Source organism: Desarmillaria tabescens, assembly GCF_030435595.1.
Source record: "Desarmillaria tabescens strain CCBAS 213 chromosome Unknown EV420scaffold_94, whole genome shotgun sequence".
Classification (NCBI taxonomy): domain Eukaryota; kingdom Fungi; phylum Basidiomycota; class Agaricomycetes; order Agaricales; family Physalacriaceae; genus Desarmillaria; species Desarmillaria tabescens.
Window position 1 is genome coordinate 62,090 of NW_026848393.1, and position 21,125 is coordinate 83,214.

The 21,125-nt window shown below is 46.6% G+C and overlaps 8 protein-coding genes across 8 annotated transcripts; 3 read left to right on the forward strand and 5 right to left on the reverse strand.

Moving 5' to 3' along the window:
* Positions 1-1,762: 1,762 nt before the first annotated feature.
* EV420DRAFT_1735974 (uncharacterized protein) lies at positions 1,763-3,192 on the forward strand (the record flags this gene model as incomplete). Its single annotated transcript, XM_060480023.1, has 10 exons — positions 1,763-1,840; positions 1,886-1,918; positions 1,979-2,060; positions 2,119-2,371; positions 2,428-2,583; positions 2,633-2,711; positions 2,774-2,816; positions 2,869-2,879; positions 2,918-3,019; positions 3,068-3,192. The coding sequence occupies 10 exons, from the start codon at positions 1,763-1,765 to the stop codon at positions 3,107-3,109; spliced, it is 879 nt and encodes a 292-aa protein (XP_060323021.1). The 3' UTR covers positions 3,110-3,192.
* A 4,093-nt stretch (positions 3,193-7,285) lies between these two features.
* EV420DRAFT_1207703 (uncharacterized protein) lies at positions 7,286-8,258 on the reverse strand. Its single transcript, XM_060466355.1, has 4 exons — positions 8,192-8,258; positions 7,956-8,144; positions 7,768-7,900; positions 7,286-7,713 (listed from the first exon to the last, which is right to left on the reverse strand). Exons 1-4 carry the CDS (start codon positions 8,193-8,195, stop codon positions 7,437-7,439), a joined length of 603 nt encoding a protein of 200 aa, XP_060323022.1. The 5' UTR covers positions 8,196-8,258; the 3' UTR covers positions 7,286-7,436.
* Positions 8,259-8,665: 407 nt separating this feature from the next.
* EV420DRAFT_1279905 (uncharacterized protein) lies at positions 8,666-9,930 on the reverse strand (the record flags this gene model as incomplete). The annotated part of the gene is made up of 4 exons (XM_060468174.1): positions 8,666-8,812; positions 8,845-9,028; positions 9,077-9,276; positions 9,328-9,930. Coding segments are annotated over 4 exons (1,134 nt in total), but the record flags the coding sequence as incomplete, so codon positions are not given.
* Positions 9,931-10,494: 564 nt separating this feature from the next.
* EV420DRAFT_1735977 (uncharacterized protein) lies at positions 10,495-11,677 on the reverse strand (the record flags this gene model as incomplete). Its single annotated transcript, XM_060480024.1, has 5 exons — positions 10,495-10,757; positions 10,810-10,983; positions 11,031-11,186; positions 11,237-11,441; positions 11,495-11,677. 5 exons carry the CDS (start codon positions 11,675-11,677, stop codon positions 10,495-10,497), a joined length of 981 nt encoding a protein of 326 aa, XP_060323024.1.
* Positions 11,678-12,327: 650 nt separating this feature from the next.
* EV420DRAFT_1735980 (uncharacterized protein) lies at positions 12,328-15,222 on the forward strand (the record flags this gene model as incomplete). Its single annotated transcript, XM_060480025.1, has 8 exons — positions 12,328-12,351; positions 12,406-12,496; positions 12,548-12,774; positions 12,825-13,748; positions 13,799-14,067; positions 14,118-14,393; positions 14,442-14,707; positions 14,759-15,222. 8 exons carry the CDS (start codon positions 12,328-12,330, stop codon positions 15,163-15,165), a joined length of 2,484 nt encoding a protein of 827 aa, XP_060323025.1. The 3' UTR covers positions 15,166-15,222.
* Positions 15,223-15,479: 257 nt separating this feature from the next.
* On the reverse strand, positions 15,480-16,217 carry EV420DRAFT_1651305 (uncharacterized protein; the record flags this gene model as incomplete). Its single annotated transcript, XM_060478534.1, has 3 exons — positions 15,480-15,737; positions 15,789-15,944; positions 16,005-16,217. 3 exons carry the CDS (start codon positions 16,215-16,217, stop codon positions 15,480-15,482), a joined length of 627 nt encoding a protein of 208 aa, XP_060323026.1.
* Positions 16,218-16,527: 310 nt separating this feature from the next.
* Positions 16,528-18,787, forward strand: EV420DRAFT_1486598 (uncharacterized protein; the record flags this gene model as incomplete). The annotated part of the gene is made up of 8 exons (XM_060470422.1): positions 16,528-16,752; positions 16,804-17,219; positions 17,269-17,406; positions 17,458-17,564; positions 17,618-17,767; positions 17,825-18,551; positions 18,600-18,674; positions 18,727-18,787. 8 exons carry the CDS (start codon positions 16,528-16,530, stop codon positions 18,785-18,787), a joined length of 1,899 nt encoding a protein of 632 aa, XP_060323027.1.
* A 287-nt stretch (positions 18,788-19,074) lies between these two features.
* Positions 19,075-21,120, reverse strand: EV420DRAFT_1486599 (uncharacterized protein; the record flags this gene model as incomplete). Its single annotated transcript, XM_060470423.1, has 11 exons — positions 19,075-19,133; positions 19,185-19,243; positions 19,728-19,798; positions 19,854-19,908; positions 20,161-20,246; positions 20,300-20,387; positions 20,432-20,532; positions 20,593-20,647; positions 20,734-20,831; positions 20,911-20,952; positions 21,010-21,120. 11 exons carry the CDS (start codon positions 21,118-21,120, stop codon positions 19,075-19,077), a joined length of 825 nt encoding a protein of 274 aa, XP_060323028.1.
* Between the last annotated feature and the right edge of the window lie 5 nt (positions 21,121-21,125).

The following is a 21,125-nucleotide window of genomic DNA, read 5'->3' on the forward strand; positions in this document are numbered from 1 at the left end:
AGCTAAGCCAAGTTGAAGGCTTACATATGTACAACATAATCCCCACTCCACCCGGGGCCAACGTTGCTAAAAACAGATATACGTTTCATATCAAGATGGATGATCAAGGCTGTATTGTACGATACAAGGCCCGGCTGGTCCTAAAGGGGTTCTCCCAAATTTATGGCATTGATTTTCATGAAACATTCGCTCCGACAGTCCGCCTAACTACCCTACATGCATTACTATCCGTAGCTGCTCAGAAGGACGCTGAAATACACCAAGCAGACATCAAAAATGCCTACCTCCAAGCTGACCTCCACGAAACCTTGTATATGGAGTTACTGCCAATGTACGAGGACTTTAGGGAAATCCCCAACAGACTCAAAGGGAAGAAGCTATGCTGTAAACTGCGTAAGCCATTGTATGGAAGCAAGCAGGGTGCACACAAGTGGTACCAGAAGCTGAGACGAGTATTCCTTGCTCTCGGATACTCCATATGCCAGGCCGATGAAGCAGTGTTCTACAAATTCAGCAAAGACAAGTACACCATCGTCGCCACCACTACAGACGACTTCACCATCATTGCCGACTCCAACGACGCAATGAACCTCATCAAGAAGCAGCTCAGAGAGCACTTCGAGATGACTGACCTTGGTGAGATTAAATGGCTGCTCAGTATTAGCGTACACTGCAACTGCGAGGCCAGGACCATCACCCTAGGCCAACAGGCATATGTCGACAGCATCGTCAAATGGGCTGGCCAAAGCAAAGCTAGAGCAGTCATCATGCCAATGGAACCAGGAATTGATTTGAGTTATGACTCACCCTCCATATCCACCACTGTGCTCCCCAAGGCCCAGCATTCCCAATACCGTGAGGCCATTGGATGTCTCATGTACGCATCTCTTGCAACTCGACCCAATATCTCCTACGTGGTGTCAACACTATCCCATTACATGCAGGAGCCAAGAACCTCTCACTGGCATGCAGTTTTACGAGTCTTCAAATACCTAAAGGGAACTCGAGACTATAGCCTCACCCTAGGAGGAAAGAGCACGCATGTTACAGGCTATTCCGACACAGACTGGGCTCAGCAGATGCACAGGCACTCAATTTCAGGGTATGCCTTCTTCGTAGGGAATGGAATCGTATCCTGGAGCTCCAAGAAACAGCCTATCATCACCCTCTCCAGCACTGAGGCTGAATACGTTGCCCTGATGCATGCATCAAAGGAGCTGATATGGCTCCGCAAACTCTTCAAGGAACTCATCCACCCAATCGCCACCCCAACGACGTTATTCTGTGACAATCAAGGGGCAATCACACTCTCAAAAGACTCCATGTACCATGCATGAACAAAGCACATCGATGTGCAGTTCCATTTCATTAGGCAAACAGTCTCCAGGTCACAGAGTTCCATCAAGTACTGCCCAACGGACGACATGATTGCGGATGCGTTCACCAAGTCCTTGAAACATGTCAAACTTGCCCGATTTCATGCGCTGATGGGTCTTGCTCCTTCGGATGGCTAGCGATTAGGCTTGAGGGGGAGTGTTGAGCATGGCGAGCGTTAACCGCAAGCCATGGACTATATTTAGATTACTGGTACATACCTGATTAGTCTATTTTTTTTATCGTGGCATCTCAGCGTTCAACCAACGTCTTCAAGCTGAGATGTACATGTATACTCACTATATTTCTATTATACTATTGCTAATCATACCTATAGATATACTTCATACTCATACATATTCTATAGAATCCTTTTCCTCTCACAACCATGCCTTCCCTCCACGTACACCCCGGTCCACTGCTCAAGAGTAGCCAACGCTGGCTCAGAGTCGGTCAAGATCCTGAAGTACGGGACAATTTTGGATGACATGCTTCTTTCAATGTCACCAAGGATGGAGAGACCATTAACTTCACTGGGATCAAGGTGGCGTTCTCCTGTATACTTTCACCATGCCCCTAATTCACTTATCCATGTTTCCTGCAGATCTCGGTTTCTTTGAAGGACACTAATGATTCTGTGTTTGCGGTCATCCCTCCTGGACAATTGGTTACTGCGGAACATGATCGTAAGGAGTATATTTCCTACTGATTGATTTTTGCTAATCCTATATTCTCGTTACAAAGTATCGGCACTGTTTGACTTTGCTTCAGCTCGTCCAGGAACATTCATGTTCACACCTGTGATGTCCTTCTATATCACTAGTCCGGAACCTAGAGTCACCGATGGGGCGAGCCTTGATAAGGTTTCGGTATTGTCTAGCTCTGTCGATATGAACATCTCTGGCGACTTGACCAAGCATGATCTTTTTCCTGTCCTGAATACCTGTGTGGTTGATATCTGTACTAACAGTACCAAAGCGCACATTATCGATGCAAGGTTGGTATATATGTGTTCCTCATTTCTGGCATTCACATCTCTCACATATGCTTCAGCTATATTGGGGCAAAAAGTATAGCTTCATCGGCGTCCTCTTATATTGAATTGAATGGTGATGATTCTCTTTACACTTCTTACTTCGGCACTATGCTGACAGACATGGTTCGCACAGTGTTTGATAGAGTCGCAAATGAAGCATCTAACACAAGGACGTACACCATTTCCATCTACCCTCTTTTTCAACCTCTCAAATTCCTGCAGGATAGACTGCACGGATCCATTCGTTTCATGTGGAGTTCAGCCAGGTATCATTGTGTATACTGTCTTACCTGATTCAGATGTACGTATTTCCACCATAGGCATATGTTTGACAGGATCTGATGGACCGTTTGTTGGTGCTAGATTTACTTCTGCAATCCCTTTTACTCCTTGGATTCTAGTCCGGGTCTTTGTTTTGGTACAGTTGACAGCACCTTTACTGCTGACAGAACTATGAGCTATTCTGGATGTACGTTGATCGACAAGTTGATGGTTTCTGTTATCTAGCTTACCCATGCAACTTCCGAAACCATCGATGTCATCTATGGCTGCGCTAATGACTGGGCACTTCTTCCTGTTGAACAAGCTGTCAATGCCGACAATTATAACGTATGTTATGCACATTTAATGTGAAATTCATGCTGACATTATTCCTAGTGCTTCGCAAAGGTGGTTTACAAGGCCACTATGTGCAGTTAGAAATATTGTTGCTTACAGATGTAGGATTTCACCCAATTGAAGTTCTAAATTTCACTTAATAGTGTTGTTAGTATCTGAGAGACTCATTTATATCAATACATGTTTTGTCTTCGACTGAAAAGTTACCTAAATACATTCACTCTAGTGACAAATGAGCACTGCATTTTGATGCGACATTTCTAAAATTCAAGAACAGCTTTCATGTAAGTGGTGAGGTTATCCACTCCTCTTTGGACAAGGCATACAGGTTCTATGCACAAGGACAACATCTCTTTTCACCGCATGGAAAGTTCGAGTCTGGGAGAGAAGTTGGGTATTTTATGCCAATAATATACATGCTTTTCAGGACGAGAGCCAGAGAGGCCTTGCGAATATCATGAATGCATCCCATGTCTTGGTGTTGGAAAATGACTGACCACAATGTGTATGGGCATAATAGCGTGCAAAAAATCGGATAAACGCAAGTTATCTTTTCCAGTCGCAAGTTACTTTTGAGTGTGCAAGTTCACTTCCTCCCACAAGTCAAGTGTTTTCCTAAAAGTGATATACACATCCGCATCAGTTGTTATCATAGATCTCTGAATAAGATCTGGCGGCATGAGTTTAGAGCGGGACGAGGTAGCTGAACCAGCCGACATTATTTCGGTGCTTGACACCAGTCATTCTGCTATTGTTGTAATGGCCTGAATTCCTTCAGCATCCTATTCATCTGCTTTACCTACTTCTCCATCGCTTTTTCAAGTGATGGACTCAGATACATTTCCATTCGGTGTTTAATCTCTGGATTCAATGCCTCTCAGTTTAGACAGTCCACTGACTCATCACTCAGATTCACTCCCCTATAGATTTGAATGCTCGGAATACTGCCAGACAGCGATAGATTGAGCTCAGTGGGGCGCACTGAGAATGATATTCCAGAGGGTTCAAGGAGTTCGCGACATGGCCAGCTGAACAGCGTAGGACTGTAGGTATTGTATTCCTTCCCAGAATGTTGACATTCCTATGGTTCATAACCAATGCCGGGTACCCTGACAGCTGGACAGAGATTTGTATATTTCAGCCTAGGCATACTTATTCTGAAGCTATAGCTAACAGCAAACTTGCGAAAAAAAAAATACTAACTTGCGGAAGGATACAATCAAACCTGGGGGCTAATAACCAACTTGCAACCGGAAAAACACGACTTGCACCTACGTGAATTTTTGCATGTTATTATGCCCATAAACGCGACTGACTGGAATGGGATGACGAGGCCGATTTTTGGCCTGGATATGAATTGCCTGATTGAGCAAGTGATGGCATGTCAGGACCTGGAGACTGCCAGCTTAGGAATGGATCCCGTGTCTGAAAACAACTACTTATTTTCGTATCTCCACATTTGTGGGCGACCTGCAAGTTGAGGTGTGTTGATTACATTATCAACATGCATGAGCGGAACCATGCCCTCTTTTCTCCTCTTTCAAGGTCATAAAAAAATTGCCCGTCTTGGGACCTGCCCAGGTCAGCTATTCACAGTACTAGGACCCCGCTGTCATTCCTTCTGACCGCTACACCTCAATCTCATAGTAAACTCAAAAAAAGACTTTGCCAATACTTGCCGAATTTCAGCCAAGTTAACTATGAGCCATTATCAGTTAAACATATCACCTTGAAGAATCCAGAACAGAAACTTGCTGATGCTGGACCCCCACCACTGTTGAGTCCGAAATCGACTTCAAAACATTCAGCCTGACTTTTCATGGGTTTTGTTGCAACCCAAGAACGTCTTAGACGTTCAGCCTGTTGCAACATGTTACAACACAATAATTTCGTGTATTTATCAATAGTTACAATGTATGCAAGCTACTTCTACGTGTTGCAATGCGTTGTAACGTGAAATTATTTGTATGTAACTTAGAAAGAGAAAACCTTCAATCCCATACCTGCTTCTTGTTGCAACACTGCCCGTCCGTTGCAACATCTCATTTTTGGCTTGCAATACGGTCCGACGCAACCACCACCGTGGGTACATTGAGTTCGCTTGGGCGCGAGCAGCAACGTCCGACCGCCGTGATCACTACCAATCACATAATACCTCTAAAAGAGGCCTGTAATAGTCGCTCACCCAATCTACAATCGCGCCCTTCCTTGTGCCACCAAGCCAAGATGTGGCAACAATGAATAGAACGAGGGCGGCCTCATCGAGAGATGACTTCGAAGGGGTAGACGTCTCTTGAGTTGTCGATAGTAGAGGATACAAGGAGTTGTTCGTCACTTAGTAGTGGTAGAGCACAGGTAGGAGATTGTGGTCAAGACAAAGCCCCTACGCGTCGGTGGCTTTTCAATTAGCAACAGGCATTGCACTGCCACCACATGGACCGTGCCTGGACTGTCTCTAGTCCCATGTCCATCAAGTCAATTCGTCAATTAATTTTGATAACATATCGCAATATAGGTCTGAACAGACTTACGAAAGAGATGTCTCTGTGGGAGGTGCAAGGACCTCCCCGCCAAAAGAGCTTCCAACAAGCTTAGCCTGCGACGACCCCACGTGCCAGCGGCATACGACTCCCATGCCCGTACCTTTCGTCGTTTCCATCATCGTCCGCCATCGTCCTCGCAGATGATTGACTCTCTTCGCCAGGTATGTGCCCGATTTTTTTTGTCATATCTTGAACTCACGGTCTCCTAGAAACATGAGTAACTCCACCGACGAACACCAAGTAATTCGCTCGACCCAACAAGCGGTACTGTATGTGTTAGATCTTTCACTTTTACTTCGGTTTGTCTCAAACAGTCGGTGCAGCGACAATCCCTCGTCAGTCCCTTCTGATGCGCAACCGGCCTCACCAACTACTTTGACACGGGACACCGAGGAATCCATCCCACAGCGTGTTACCTTCGCACGCTTGGGCAGCCAGGTCACTGTCGTTGGCTACATCAACCCGGATGGTTCCATGTTGAGGGTAGAGGTTGTTCTCTCGAGGGGAAACCTCAGCGTCTCCCTGGGATACGATTTCGGGCAGCACTGTATCTGTCGTCCTCGAACTCACGGTTCTAGACAATGGTGATGTGAACATTGTTGGTGGGGACGTTCAGCTGTCGGTCGGAGCGTTCAGGGTAGACTATCATTTCGTCGTCTGAGATCAACGTAAGTACTCTTTTTCTCAATCATTGGCATCAGCATCCACTCACAGTTAAATCACTAGTCATGGTTATATCGGCCTTGCATGGCACAATCTCAATATTTCTTGATAATAGGAAGTCTAGGCATGCAATTTGTATTATATTCATACTATTATTTTGTACATACAGTCTAAAATAATTCTTGTCAGTCAGCTAAATCACAATCACATTAGAAACGCCCACCTGTTTACCCAAGCGCCCACTCCACACAGCCACGACACGTGCTCGGGATAATTCCGGCGGCTATTCTGGCGACCGGCCCGTCATTAGTGCAAGTGTACTGATAATTAAAATGGGACCTAACCTTGTCTGATTATACTCCCTCCTCGAAACTTCTAAATGTCTCTTCAATCAACTTGCTTTTCTCTGCTTCATCCTCACGGCTCTCACTTTCCACCATTTCCCAGTCGACCTCCATAGTCGGTCGCCTCCCTTCGACTGTATGATGATAGATCTTCATCTTTGGCTGGCCAACCACCGCCACACTCGGCAAACACCTTTCTGGCTCTTTCTCCCATTGTCTTGTACATTGTCGACTTCTCAATGGCGTATACACGATACCCCGCAACTGACGTATAGTGTTTCGGTCCCTCTTCGGACATATCCTTCCAGACCTGATGCATTTTGTCGCAGGCCCGAATGAAATGCCGAAACTCTTCCTCTAATATTTCCACCTCTTCTATCCATCAATCCATGTCAGCTCGTGCTCGAAACCATTGAACCTTGAAAGCTGGCAGAAATTTCTGTTAAATTCTATTCGAGAACACGAACGATCACTTACTTGCTTGGCGGAAGTCATTCTTCTCAATATCTGACATTCCCTTCAGCCGTCCATAGGTCCATATCCAGCTATCCGTTACAGATCCCTCGCCCAAACCTCAAGCTCCCGCCGCGTTTTTAGCGTACAGATCACTTGCTTCCAGCTTCGGAAAATCTTCCAATTCCTCAGTGTTGGAAAGGTGCAACAACGCGATACGAGCCTGACGATAGGCTGCAGCATAACCATTCTTCTTTTTGGCAATGCCATTGATATATTTCAATGAACGTAGATTCATCGTAACTCCACGGGAGTGGCAGCCGTCATGTGTCATTCAACAACATGCAGTGGATAATGCTGTTTGAGAGCATCATGATGGCCTCATTCGCTTGGCCTTCCCGGAGTTTATACTCGATGTCTGCAAACTTCTTCAGGCCACCGATCTCCATTTCTGAATGTGCCAGGTCTGACTGGCAGGAACAAACACTCGTTCTCCACTTTGACATTCTCCTTTATGTCCTTGTCCTCTTCCTTCCTCGCAGCAATGATGTCACCAAGGTCTGGCATCTGCTGGAGCTGTGTTTTGCGGTAACGCCGAATCTCGGCCGATAGGTTGCGACGGGCTAGTCGGATTTCTTCGGTCAAAATGTCCCCTTTTCTGATGGCGGTGGCAAGATCACGCCTACTCCGGATATTAGCTTGTCTTATCTAGACAATATAACCATTGAACACTCACTGCTTTGTTTGCAGTTTAATCCCTACGTCTACACAATGGATGGCCGGGTTTTTCTTGTGGGCACCCATGCCTGTTTGTTCTATTGTGCGTTCTTGTTCGAGGAGACTCGTGAATACGTCGGCTTGAGTGGGAACTACAAGACAAAATGTGAGATCCGGTTATTACAACCATACAAGGGTAACACGTACATTTCTGCACATTCAGACGATAAGGACTTTCCCATTGCTTCGTCTTTTCGTTCCATCTGGGCTTGGTTGACTCTTCCTTCCACAAATTGACATTTGCCTTGCCCCGCATGATGCATAGACCCAGAAAATACTCGACGATTTTGGCGAGCTGCTCACATCCCTTGATAATGTTGTTGAATAGGGATTCACCTAACAAATAGCATTAGAAATGTTCGGCTATAAATCAAACAGCTTACTCATTTTCTGGACCTTACACCAGTTCCAGAAATTATGATAATTGTTCAATTTGTCATGTCGGTGCCCATGATTCATCTGGTGCGTGCTCCCGCCGGACTGCTTAGACTTGGCCCAGCTCTGTTCGATCCCTTCGCCGTGGTTTCACCCTGCGCCCTTGAAAAAATTCAAAGAAAAGCGGTACTTGCAATTATCAATGTGTCCGTCGAGGTGCATCTTCGGTACCAAGCAATTGATGATGTCAACAATGTCACTAATCTGCAAAAAACACTCAGTGAAACGTTCCTTGAGCTTGGCGTGGTATTGGCATGCGATATCATAAGTCAGGATGATCCGACGAAAATACTTGGCTGCTTTCAGACTCTGCTCGTTTGTATATCGACTCAGGGCGAAGGCCAAACAGAAGTCCGTATTGGCGAACCTGGAATGTAGTTAACATCAGGAATGTTAACCATCCCCTACCACCACTATGTTACTCACCATTCACCCTTATGCAAATCGACCATGGAAATGAAGATGCAATGCCGACCGCATTCCACGGCAATGACTCCCGTTATGACGCATCCTTTAAACTTCATCTTGTTCTGCATCTCGATGGCATTGAACTGAGAACAGGTGGATTTCTGACAAAAGAAAACGTTAATACCACGAATACTGCTCGGAGGATACCTACCTCATCAGAGGTGGCCACAACTTTTTCAATGTACTCGTTATAAGCTTTGTCCATCGGGAAAAGTCCTGTTCCCGTCACAATAGATATGTCATCAGGGTCGTCCACTTTCCGGAATCTTTGCAGCCCAAAATGCCCATCTTGCATGAATGTGAATTGAACCAAATGTCTATCCCTCCATCAGTGACTCTACATGATGCCAAGGACAAAGACTCACATCATTTTTTCTGAAACGGTGTCCATGATCAGATCCGACACGTTGAAGCCCCACTCTGGACAAGCAAAGCATGGTACCACGACGAACCCAGCAGGGCATTGTGGAAAATGCTTATCAATTCCATGAGCTTGCCTGCTTCGTTTCTTCATTGTGAGTGCTATCCATATTCTTTGAACACGCACAAATTGCCGGTACACATCCTAGTAAATGATTAGGCTTCAACGCGCCATCTATGACATATTGCAACGTACTGGACAATCCTGGGGAAAGGCATTGTTTCCTTGGCGTTTCACAGCTTCAATATAATCATATGACGATTTTTTGGACGTTAGCGTGTGTAGGTGGAAATCTCTTAGCACTGCAAACGTAAAACCCGTCCTGGGTTTATTCCTCGTGGCTGGGAAGATTCGACTTTCCAACAAGTTCTGAAAATGATTGCCAGGTTTGCCAGGACATTGACAGAAAACAACCCATGTTTGATGAACCCCATTGATATGCACAAGAGTGAAGTCGATAGGTGTATACTCCAACGCGTAGTGGCAGTGTGGCGAGGAATGGCGATCATGGCCAATGGTCACAACATGTCCCAGCTCAGCAATGTCTCGCCGTACGAAGTGAGTTCCATTCCACTCTTCAGCCCAATGCCACGGATTCCGCCCGCCATGAAAATCCAGGAAACACTGCCGGCAGGATGGTTCGTAGTGTTGACAATCATGACACATGTACAGCCGCACGGCGTCATCCCGATTGCAGGCACATGGATCACCAATACTGCTATCACCCTCGCTCGCTAGCATGTATTCCAGTATACGGTCGAACTCCGGCTGAAATTCTTGCATTATGGCTGATACCCCCTAGAAAAATATTAGATGGAAAGAAAACAAGTTTGGACTGCTCACTTGTTCAAACATTCTCTGTTGTTTGCTCTTGGGAGCCTCGTTCCCAGCCGCGTCGTCATCATGTACCTCATGGAGGCGGGGATCATCATCGTCTCCTTCAGTTTCAAGGTCTACAAGCGACGGCTCCCGCTCACGTTTGTTACTGCTGCTTGCGGTCGTTGGCCATGATTCCGCTCCTGTCTCCTCCAACCACGGCTTTCCCAATGTCATCGACCCTGGGCCTCCCCCTGAAAAGGTTTGGTGCATCGAGGGCTGCATCGTTACATGCGATTGGACACTGACGTTTGCGCCTTTCGGTAGAGCTCGCACTCGTCTCCTAGGCCCCATGGCAAAGCAGAGTGAACAGGGCCTATAATATCTGAATAATAAATATCAAGGTATGCAAAGGACGGGAATGACCCACTTTGGCAAGTTTGAGCATTAATTATTTACTTATTTTTCTTAAGAAGCAATGTATAAATTTTCAATAAAAAAAAACTATAGGTAGATTGATATACAGAAATATGGCATTGTATACAACTATCGAATCCGAGCACGCTTGGAAGGCCTCGCCTGGCCCTCGGGAGATGACTCGCGTGGCTCTCCAATAGTCTGGACGCCGTTGATGCGAGCGTACACTATTTCCACACCGTCAACCATCTCAGAGCGCATGACGTCAGACATATTTCGTTTCCTTCCCTTCCTGGTAACAGTGGTTGGAGGTGTTGCCAACGGAGGTGGTCTTGCTCTCCAAGGCGTCCCCTGACACGTCTGAGCAGCTGCTGTGCCGTCATCCTGCACACCTAATGAAATCGGTCAGATACTCGTACTCTCCATAACTTGGAGCTCACTCACCAGCAGCGGACCGTGAGCTTGTTCGTGTAACACGGGCAGATATGGGCTCCCCAACTAGAGCACCCGTCACCCCCATCTCTTTCATCTGGGCGCTAATATAAAGCCGACGCTGATCACCTCGCAGTCCAGTGGCAAGACCAGCACGAACAAGGTATTGGCAAAGTGCTTTGTCGCCTACACTGAATGAGCAACTTAAGACGATAAACAAAGCAAAGACTAACTGGTACAATGCTGAAGTTCCTCTAGATGCTGCCAAGCCTCTTGAGCCACACGCAAAGCCGCTATTGCATTGACGTGGAGGGCCCTGACAACATCCAAATGTTCATCTGCTTTGCGGACTCGCTCCCCGGAGCGTGCAACAACACTTCGACTGGCGTCTGAACGAAACTCAGCTAACACGTATCACCACACAAGTGAGTACACGCACGTTCGACATCAAGCATATTGTCGATTGCGGCTGCTAATCTCTTCGAGGCCCTCTCATACTGCACTTTTCGCTTCTTAACCAGGGTTGACAGTGCAGAGACTGAGCATGGCGAAGCATCCTTATCTTCAGCGACAATCTTAGCAAGCTCGATTTGCTCGTCGGGGGTTGCTTCCAACAAAGTGATAGGGCGGCAGCCATCATTACACTTGGGAGAAAAAATCAGGTCCTCTACAGGACTCGGAGGTAAGGTAGACGCACATAAATCCACTGCTTGCCAATATTGGGTCCATTCATTACGGTAGTATGTCGGTGGAATCCCTTCTTCTTGCACTGCATTAGGTCGTTATACTCCGCCGCAGTGAGTGCAAGATTGCCCATGGCCAATCGGACATGGAAGGCGTAGATAGTTTTGACATAGTGTTTGGGAGGGAAGTAAGGCATGAGTTTGAGTGATCTGGATATTCTAGGTTGGAAACGCAAAGTTTTATAGGTGCGAGACTGCGCTTACCCACTGATGGATACCCTTGGTCAAAGCCATGGTCCAGTACTGTATCATACTTCAAAGACAATTCGAGAGGCAGGGCAGGGGTCGATGTACCATGGTCAAAGCGCTGCATCGCCTCGCGTTGTTGTATCAAAGATAATGCGCATGCAAAAAACAAAAAAAAATGAAAGAACAACATGGTTCCTGTTCATAGCAAAATCAGACCAAGAAGAGAATCAAATGATGGACAAACCTGTGGGGTCCGACCAGCAGGAACCAAGGCCAGAGCCCGTTGCCTAGGGTGAGGCACATGGTGGACGGAAGGAGAGGAAGAAGAGGTGTGGGAAACTTTTTCCACCTAGGTTATCGGGCCCCAAAATTACTATCGTCCGAAAACCTGAGGATGTTCGGACGACAGCAAAATCGTGGACTGGTATCAGCTGCTTGGCATCACTTTCTCACGCTTTCTCGCTTGCTCTCCAACTATCACCACGCTCGGTGATTGTCATAGCTCGCATGAGGACAGTAGTACTATGAAATCCATTTGCTTCTGCTGCTCAGGCAAGAGTGATCCCTAAGAGCATAATCATTGCTGATAAGTAGCATCATGACGTCTAGGCATGGCTCCCAGGTGAGTATACATCCACCCCTTGCATACATTCCACATCCTAAAGACTGATCATAGTGGTATAACTATTGTGGTTTTGTGGATTTGGAAGCCTTCAAGGACAATGATTGCGTGTCTGACGAAGGAGAAGAGGCAGATGATATTGATGGTTTGACTGCTGGCTCGTACTCTTCTCTATTACAGTTTTGACATCCTCCAGATTTTATCGATGACTCCAATGATACCACCCAGTCTTCAATAGCGACTTTCAGTCATGGAAGTGAAGATCCTACCGCGGAAGAACTAGAGGACCTTGTGTCAGCCGTAATGGAACGTGCTAGGAAATGTCGGCGCATTGACACCGACTTGAATGCACGTAATACCGACCCTGTGGATGGTCCTTGGGTGGTACGCTCCCGTGGTCAGCTCTGGAGAGTTCACGTGAAGGTGAGTTCTTTGCTGTGTTGTATGTGAATCAGAACTCAACCACGTTTCAGAAACATACAGAAGACCATCTGGTATCTCGCCTCAGACATTACAATACACCCGAACATTGTCTCATAGCAGCCTTTTGCCTGGCCCTCATCCCTCAATGGGTGTATTTGGATTGTCAATATGTTAATCCTGCACTCAGATCGCTACTTTCTTCTTCGTTTAGCGTCGTCACCACCAACGGCTGTCCCATTCTGGAACAAATCTCGGATGGGGAAGAGTCCTCCATTCAGACGATGCAACAGGGCAAGCCTGACCCTCAACAAGGCGACTGGGTTGTAGTCACGAGAGGCCCATATCGCAACGACGTGGGTTGTGTGCGTGAAATCTATGATTGGGGTGCAGAAGTCCTCGTCGTTCCCTGTTTCTATGCCCACGAGCACCGACACGTACCCCAGAAAGACAAAAGAAAGAACAGCTCACTATCTCTATGGGATTCCACCCGAACGCTAGACCGGCTGGGAACAACACGGCAAATACGCCTGGAAACGTCCCGGAAACGTCCAGATAGTGAATACGACCATGGTTTACTGATCCTAGAATGCGAAATTCACTCTCTTGTGCCTGCAACTACGATATCCGTTTCAACTCTGGCTTTATTTATGCAAAGCCAGCATGTCATTATCCTGCAGGCGGAATCCCGAGTGCCTTGTCCCATGGAATGGCATTTCCAGGTTGGAGACGTTGTGGAGCTACCCGGCCCGCCATACGATAGGTCAGGTGTGGTGTGCAGTGTCAACACAGTCGGCGTGGCGGTCGATCTAGACAATGGCGCCGGCATACACCAATTTCCCTTCTGCTGCCTGGTCAAAAGAATACTTGTTGGTGATTTCATCGTCTGCTTGGAATCGGGTCGCAAAGGAATAGTACAAGCGGTGGAGAATTTTCATATAGCGGCGCTGACCAAAGGGCCTGACGGGGAGATTGAGGTTGGTATTATCTGATTCCAAATGCGGGCAGTTAACTAATGATTTTCTAGGAGTTCCAGCGCCCCAGAAATTTGGTTTCGCGTCAATCTCAACACACTCAAGATTATAGTGACTATGTTCTCAAGCCGACAGCTGCACCGAATGCTAGCTGTATTGGGCAGCATATTGTTATTGCGGGTTATGGCCTGGTGCTCGGGGGCAAAGGGGGGTTGGTGATAGATGTCATCATCGAGGAAGGACTTACAATGGTCATGGTCACATTAGACGATGAGCCTGACTTTCCTCGAATGTTTCTTCCTGGAGAGCTTACAATAGAGGGGTATATATTCATAGCCCTCGCCTCGGTATAGTGCTAATACTTCTTTGTAGACAGGGTGAACAGCTTGATATCGGGGAAACATCGAAAGCCCTTGAACAGATCAAAGATCCCATCAAAACCACCAGCGAGACTCCTTGGATTGGGATACAGGTCGCTGTCTTCCAAACAGGGCATCCACTCAGAAACAAGATCGGCACAGTCAGGGATGTGATTTGCGGCCAAGATAGCGACAGCGGACTGCGTCTCATCATCGTGCTAGAGACGTATGACCCTGCAATAACAAATAAAGAGTATACAGTGGACTACGAACATGTTCTGCAGGTCGAGTGAGTGTCATCATTTCTAACTGTGGAAACAACCTAAAGCTTCTGCAGGACCAAGCTCCCCTTGAGATTGCATCAGCCGCTTATGCGTTCGCAGATGGCTTTTCTTCCTCGACAGTCTTTCCTGCAATCTGGCTCCGAAGAACGCATGGCTCGCTTGGGCCAAACCCAGCCGGGCCATTTCATCAGATACAGGGCTGCGACACCGCCCTCCCACCTTGATCCGGCCTGGGATCCCCGTTCCAAGACACCCCCTCTCCCTGGACAAAGCTCATCTGTCTCCGGATCTCGATTTCATCTGGGCTATGAACACCACGGTCATTGGGCCACAGACCCGTGACTGCTAGGCCGTGAATTGTGCGTCAAAGTCAATGGCAAAGCGAAAACTCTTGTCTTTCATCAGGGCGGGAACAGTTCACAAGTGGAATGCTACATCCGTAAAGGCAAGAAAAAAATAGAAGCAGTCTCTGCTGAGCTCGTAGAAGCCATGCATCCCGCCACTCCTCGCAATTACGAATGTTGGATTGTGATCAAAGGTCGGCACACTGGCAAATATGTCCGCTCCATTCGCTATGAGAAAGGGGCAACACCGAAAATGCCGACTTGGTGGACAGTAGCCGTAGTCACTCCTGCGGAGGGCCAGGTAGATGAGCAGACAGGAGAGGAACTGCACCTAGAATCCACGGATCTATGCCTGGAGGAAGAAAGCGAGTCTTCCAGGGAAACCAACATGCTGTTCAGCCAAAAGCTACGGGAGGAGGCGCCTCGTCATTGACACAGATCAATTCATAATGTAATATACCAATTGTACTGCCATACCCAATAATGTAATCTAGCAGTATAGCATATTGTAACTTAGGAGACATATTATTTTATCGTACGGGTACCGGCCCAACTTGGTTAAATCTGTGGACGGCGGAGAAAACGAATTTTGGGGGGATTCATATAGGCGCAGTCATCATATTCATAAGTAGTCGATATGACAAAAATGCATTGTAAGCTCTTAATTTCGGTCTACAGGTAGAGCGGTGAGTCGTCCGCGTTTCGGATGTACAGGAACTAATTGAAAGGGTTGTAGGTACTATGCGGTCAAACAAATTCTTTGTTCACATCAAATCCGTCGAGCCACTGTACAGATGCCACTCGTACCAAGAGCATACTGCCAGGAAGAGCAAAAACGGGTGACTCCCAGCCCATGTCAATCCATTCGCTGTCCCGATAAATCAAATAATCCTCGATACCGGTCAACTGAGGATTGTGGTCCCTCAGGAGCTGTGCATTGTCACACAAGCGGACCCTTCCTGCATGATTCGGAGTCACCAGAAAACTACATGGTTCTATGCCATCCTGCATGAGTCAAGTCAGTTCAGAAAAACCTGCTAGCAAAAAGGTACTAACTTCGTCCCACAGTAAGATGGTTACTTTGGTAGGCATTGGAGCCTGGATCTGCACGCGTATTTCAAGGAGACGGGTAAGCAAGTCTGAACCTCCAGTGAAAGGGGGGCTGATGGGTATTGGAGTACTGCAGACCAGAGAAGCTGATGGATCTTTGCACTGAAAATGAAACTCATGAGAACAATACACAGGCCATCTGAAGTTGGGGCGAAGACGAACCGTTTGAAAATACTGCCCAAAGTAGGGACCTTCGGCAGTGCATATGATTGGCATGCTTGGAGGGTGGGGGGGATGCTTGCTGAGCTGTACTTCGGGAGCAGGACCAACCAACTCGACGAGTTCCGCTGCGATGCTCTGTTCGATCCCCTCCTCAAGGACCTTCGGACTATGAAGAGGGTATTTTCCATGGAGATTGGCGAGTGTGAGAGACATGAGAAGTTAACGAAATGATGCAGTCAGTGCAGCTCCCCGTCTCTTTTAAGAGATGCGATCTATGTTGATGCTTTGACCTCTAGATCAAAGCACTCAGGCGCTTTGGCACACTCAAAGCCAAGTCAAAGCTCAAGACAATGGCGAGCCGCTCCTCGTGTGGAGCTTTGGCTCTGCAGCGCCTGGCTTGGAATCATCTTTGGTATGACTTTGCAGTTGCCTTTGAAAGATCGATAACATTGTCTTTCTCTTCCAGTGTTGCTTATAAGCAGCAGCAAATGGGTGGCATGCCTTCTCTCTCTGACTGGCACCCATGGCACCAGCTTCGACGTATCCTGCGGAGGAGGAGGCCTGGATCCAAGCGAAACTGCAAGAGTATCTTCCAATGTTGGGCTGTGGAAAGGCCAGAGCTCGAGGACAGCCAGCGCCTCAAGATGACAAAGATGCCAGCAACGCTGTCAGTTGTTTTATGAAGGAGTTTGAGCAGAACTTCGACTACAGTACCAAGACACCTAAAGAGCTGAAGACTCATCATGCGGTATGTTGGTCGCTGCTGATATACTATGTCCTACTTATTCTTAATTGCCAGAATTTCAAGGGAAAATTTCGTACTTTCAAATTGGCCAAACTGCACAAACGAATCTACGATGAGTACTTTTCGACGCCGGGTCCATCAATGAGTGTGGCTACGTCTTCAGACGGGCCATCTGCCACCTCTTCCACCATTCCCATCGTAGTATCCACCAAAAACGACCACTCCAACACCATCTTCTCCGACTTGCCAGATCCTACCGGACATGCCCTTTTCATCTCAAGCATCAGGAATGAGGTCAACATGGACGTCAATGACTTTCGGAAGGAGAATGGTATTGGTGGCAGGAAACATGCAGGTCTGCTGCAGAACCGATTCAAAGAGAGATGGGATGCTCTATCAGTAGAGGAGCAAAAAGAATGGGATGATCAGGCTAGGGCGCTGATGGCTTCGAAGCCCAGTAGCATATACCAGTAAGTCTATTCATGACCTGCGACATTTTCTGCTTCTGATGTCGCATAGGAATCAAGAGAGGCTAAACAGAGATCTCTCTTCTGTTCTATATCATTTGAGGGGTCCAGATGCGCACCAAGTTGGAAATGCGGCATTTCTGGTTCTCTATGGTGTGCGTAATGCAGATGAATGTCTTCAGACCGCCAGGTGAGTTTACATGATCTGAATGTTACAAAGTTCTCACTTATGGCACATTAGTATCGTTGTCAGTCCAGACGATGCTGTATCATTCGATAAGTATGTGTCAGACTTCCAAGCACAGTTTGTCAATCCTTGGCGCCAGTACTGCAACATGACTATACACTGTAAGCGCCGTTCCCGACTGTCAGTAACATGTTCAAAGCTGAACAGTCCTTAGATAATTGGGATACCAGTACCGATGCTACAAAGACGCATCAAGTGCACGTCGACGTGTCAGGCGGTGTCATCTTTCCGAAACTGGATTGGTCGTCTTTATCGTTGAGGGAGGTGCAAGCTCATTTAGCCTCCTTCTTTGATGCGCAATGGGGTAAGCCGTTGTTTTCTCCTTATCATAGTATTCACATTCGCTAACATCTACATTCAGCAAGCGTTAATGAAGGTCCAGTGCCATGGGATGATGTCATTGCGAACCCAAACAAATACATCAAGGCGTCACTTCCCTCCACCGTTCACTTGAAGAAAGCCTCTGACCTCGATTATATGGGCATCTTCGCACTCGTTGATCAATTTTGCCAAAATCCGGACATTATATTGTTCCATGCTATGATGCCTGTATCGCCGTCCAAGTCTCTCCCACCCAGCCCTGAGAAAGCCGCCAGTGTCAAGTCATCGCCATCCAAGGCCAAGTCCCCCAATCGACGCCGACCTTCTCCACGTAAAGAGGTTTCTCCTGCCAGAGAGCATGAGGAGATCGACTGGCTGAAGGGCATGCGACCACAGCGACGACCAACTCCGCAACCCGAACGGGATCCTGAGAGGAATCCAACAAAATCTCCTGATGGAGGAGTTCTGCCACCCATTGTGGAAGAGCTTTGTAATGAGGATAGCCCGCTAACACCCATGGCGGAAGAATTTGTGCTACCTGTTGTGGAAGAACCTATCGTAGAGAACCCTTTAGCACCCGCCATCGTGGAAGAGTTATTGGAACCTGCACCTCTGGTGAGGACGGCAGTAAAGGCGAAGAGAGCCCGAGGTCACCCCAAGAAGACCACGCCAGCTGGTAACGAGCAATCCAAAGAGATGGGAGAAAGCATAAAACGGAAAAGTCCGGATTCTAGCCATCCAAAGGAGCCAACTACAAAGCGTATCAAGTGAGTACATTTATTGTGCAGATTTGTTATGATTGACAATGTGGTAAGGCGCAATGCCGAGCTGCCTATCCATCCAAGACGTAGCGCAAGACGGGAAGAAATGGCGAAGCCCAAGGAACCAAGGTACGCTCTGAATGATGTGTGTCTCAAGCAGAGCTGACGTAGATTTCTGTAGCAAAACTGTCAATTACACGCAATGCAAAGGGGCTAGAGGATGGGTATATGTTGATGTGTAGATGGGCTGCAAAATTTCGGAGTTCAGCGGTGTGTTGCAACGCTTGTCGTTTTAAGGGAGCGGAGGGTCAGAAAATGGCATGTTACAACAGTGTTGCAATGGATGCATTGCAACACGTAGATTAGAAAGCTTCATAAGACAATCATATATATTAGACGGTAATTACAAAAAATACATTGTTGTAACGCGTTGCAACAGCGCGAACGTCTATGATGTTTTTTGTTGTAACAAAATCGGTGAATTTACTGATTCAGCGTGTATCTCAACAAAAATCACTGCAATGAAGACTCACCGTAGGTTTGGCTTTTCAAGGTTTCCGTGTCCAAACTCCAATGTCGACAATGAGTCTTAAGAAGGTATCATGAGTGGAATATCAACTTCAATGAAAGCTTACTCACTGTCACATTGATTTGGTTCTGCAAGGCTTAAACGTTCGTATTTTGAGTTGATTTTGACTCTAAAACATGCAAGAAATCAGCAAAAAATTGAAACCATGAACTGGAACTGAAAACGAGCATGCAAGTTGTTTGAAACGTCCGAAAATTGTCCTTGCAGTGCACAATTCAGCGGTTTGGCTCTGCAAGGTTTTGACCTTGGAATTTTTGAGCTCAAAACTGTCAAAAGATGAGCATCTGAAACAGGATGAAATCCTAAATAAAAGACTAACAGACTCTTCGAGAGTTTTATCACTGAAAAACTGAACTTTGAGCGGAGAGCAGACGAGTAACAATATCAACAAAGGATACTTAAACTTTAGTTTACCTCAATCGAATGCACCATCATTTATCTTTGTCCCCAGACAAAGATCCGTTGTCTCAGCACAAAAATAGAACCCATAAGTCCTGTCAATGATAGAACTACTTATTCTGGGTTGTCGGACGCCGATCTATCATCTTGGTGCAATGCTGAGTAAAAATGATAATAAATAGAAGTTTGCTCACGGAAAAGCTCCAAGTACTATGCCACAAGTTTGGCTCCGCAAGGTTTGATCTCGGGATTTTTGAGGTCGAAACTAATAGAAAATGAGCATTTGAAGGACACAATAAAGGCCAACATAGATGACTTACACTGGGTAAACACAATGGATTCACTCTGTAAGGGTTGAATAATTGACAACTGGACCTAAGAAAGAATGCATAAGAACTTCATTGAAAAAACCTAAACGGTAGTGTACTTCACTCTCCGAACATTGATCCATATACTCAAAGACGGTCTGGCCTCCGTTAGTTTATCCTCATGTCAGACAACGCCTGAAAGTCTTTAAGTTAGCGATCATGACAATAACAGTTGTCATTACCTTGGTCTACGGATGACAAACTGTTGTCTGAAAGCCAAACTTAGTAAAGCTAGCGATGCGGTGTAGTACACACTCACCCTCGCTCACGGGATGTCAATACATCGTCTCGGCACAATATTTGACGAGTTTCATCTCCTGCAAGGCGGAGTGTATTATCCCATGTCTTTGTTACACTTAGATTAGTGTATACGGGATAGATGGGGTGAAAAGACGTACTGAGGTACTTCCAATTGTTTTCACTTTGAAGTGGTGCATCATCACAAAGTCTACATGGTACAGATCATCTACTGTGAGAGAACAGTGGCTGCAGAAAGTCAACATCAAAATATGAAGCTTAATCTAACATACTAACATTTCAACACATCCCACAGGATTTTCAGGCCCCAAGGTCCGAGTTTTCGAACGTCCTGATATGCCCCGTTTAGAGAAAATGCGCCACTAAGCATAATCTGGACAACAATGACATCAGCAACAATAAACAAGCCAAGGAGTGCCAAAATTTGAGTTACACAAGGATCTCCCTTCAAAATCACCATATGATCATTGAATCCTGCTGAAATACCTCTGTTAACAAGCGTAGATGTTGGCAATGGTTAAATACTCACTAGAAGAAACTACTGTTGATGCCATACCAGATGTCTCGAACATACAGAGTCTGCCATGTACAAGGCCGATTAGAAGACCTCATGTTTGAATTGACACGTCCAGATGGTCCTCGTGGGTAGAGCTGGTTGTGCTTGATGGGTTTCTATGGAATTCGAGACTGAAAACAATATCATGTTAGCAAAGAAGGAAACCGCAAATATGAATTAAAGCAATTTGCTTACCTGAATATCCGCAACATCGGCTAATGATTGACAGGTACCACCCTGGATTTACAGCCTGCCAAATTCCCGAAGTTTGCTGAACATTCGAGAGGCCATCACATTTAGTACGAGTGATAGAATCGCTTGACGAGCGAGGGAAGATGGAGGGAGAAATCGAAGAGGGAAATACCCAGACCACATGAGACTCTGGCCTGCTTCGTGGTGATGCATTGTTA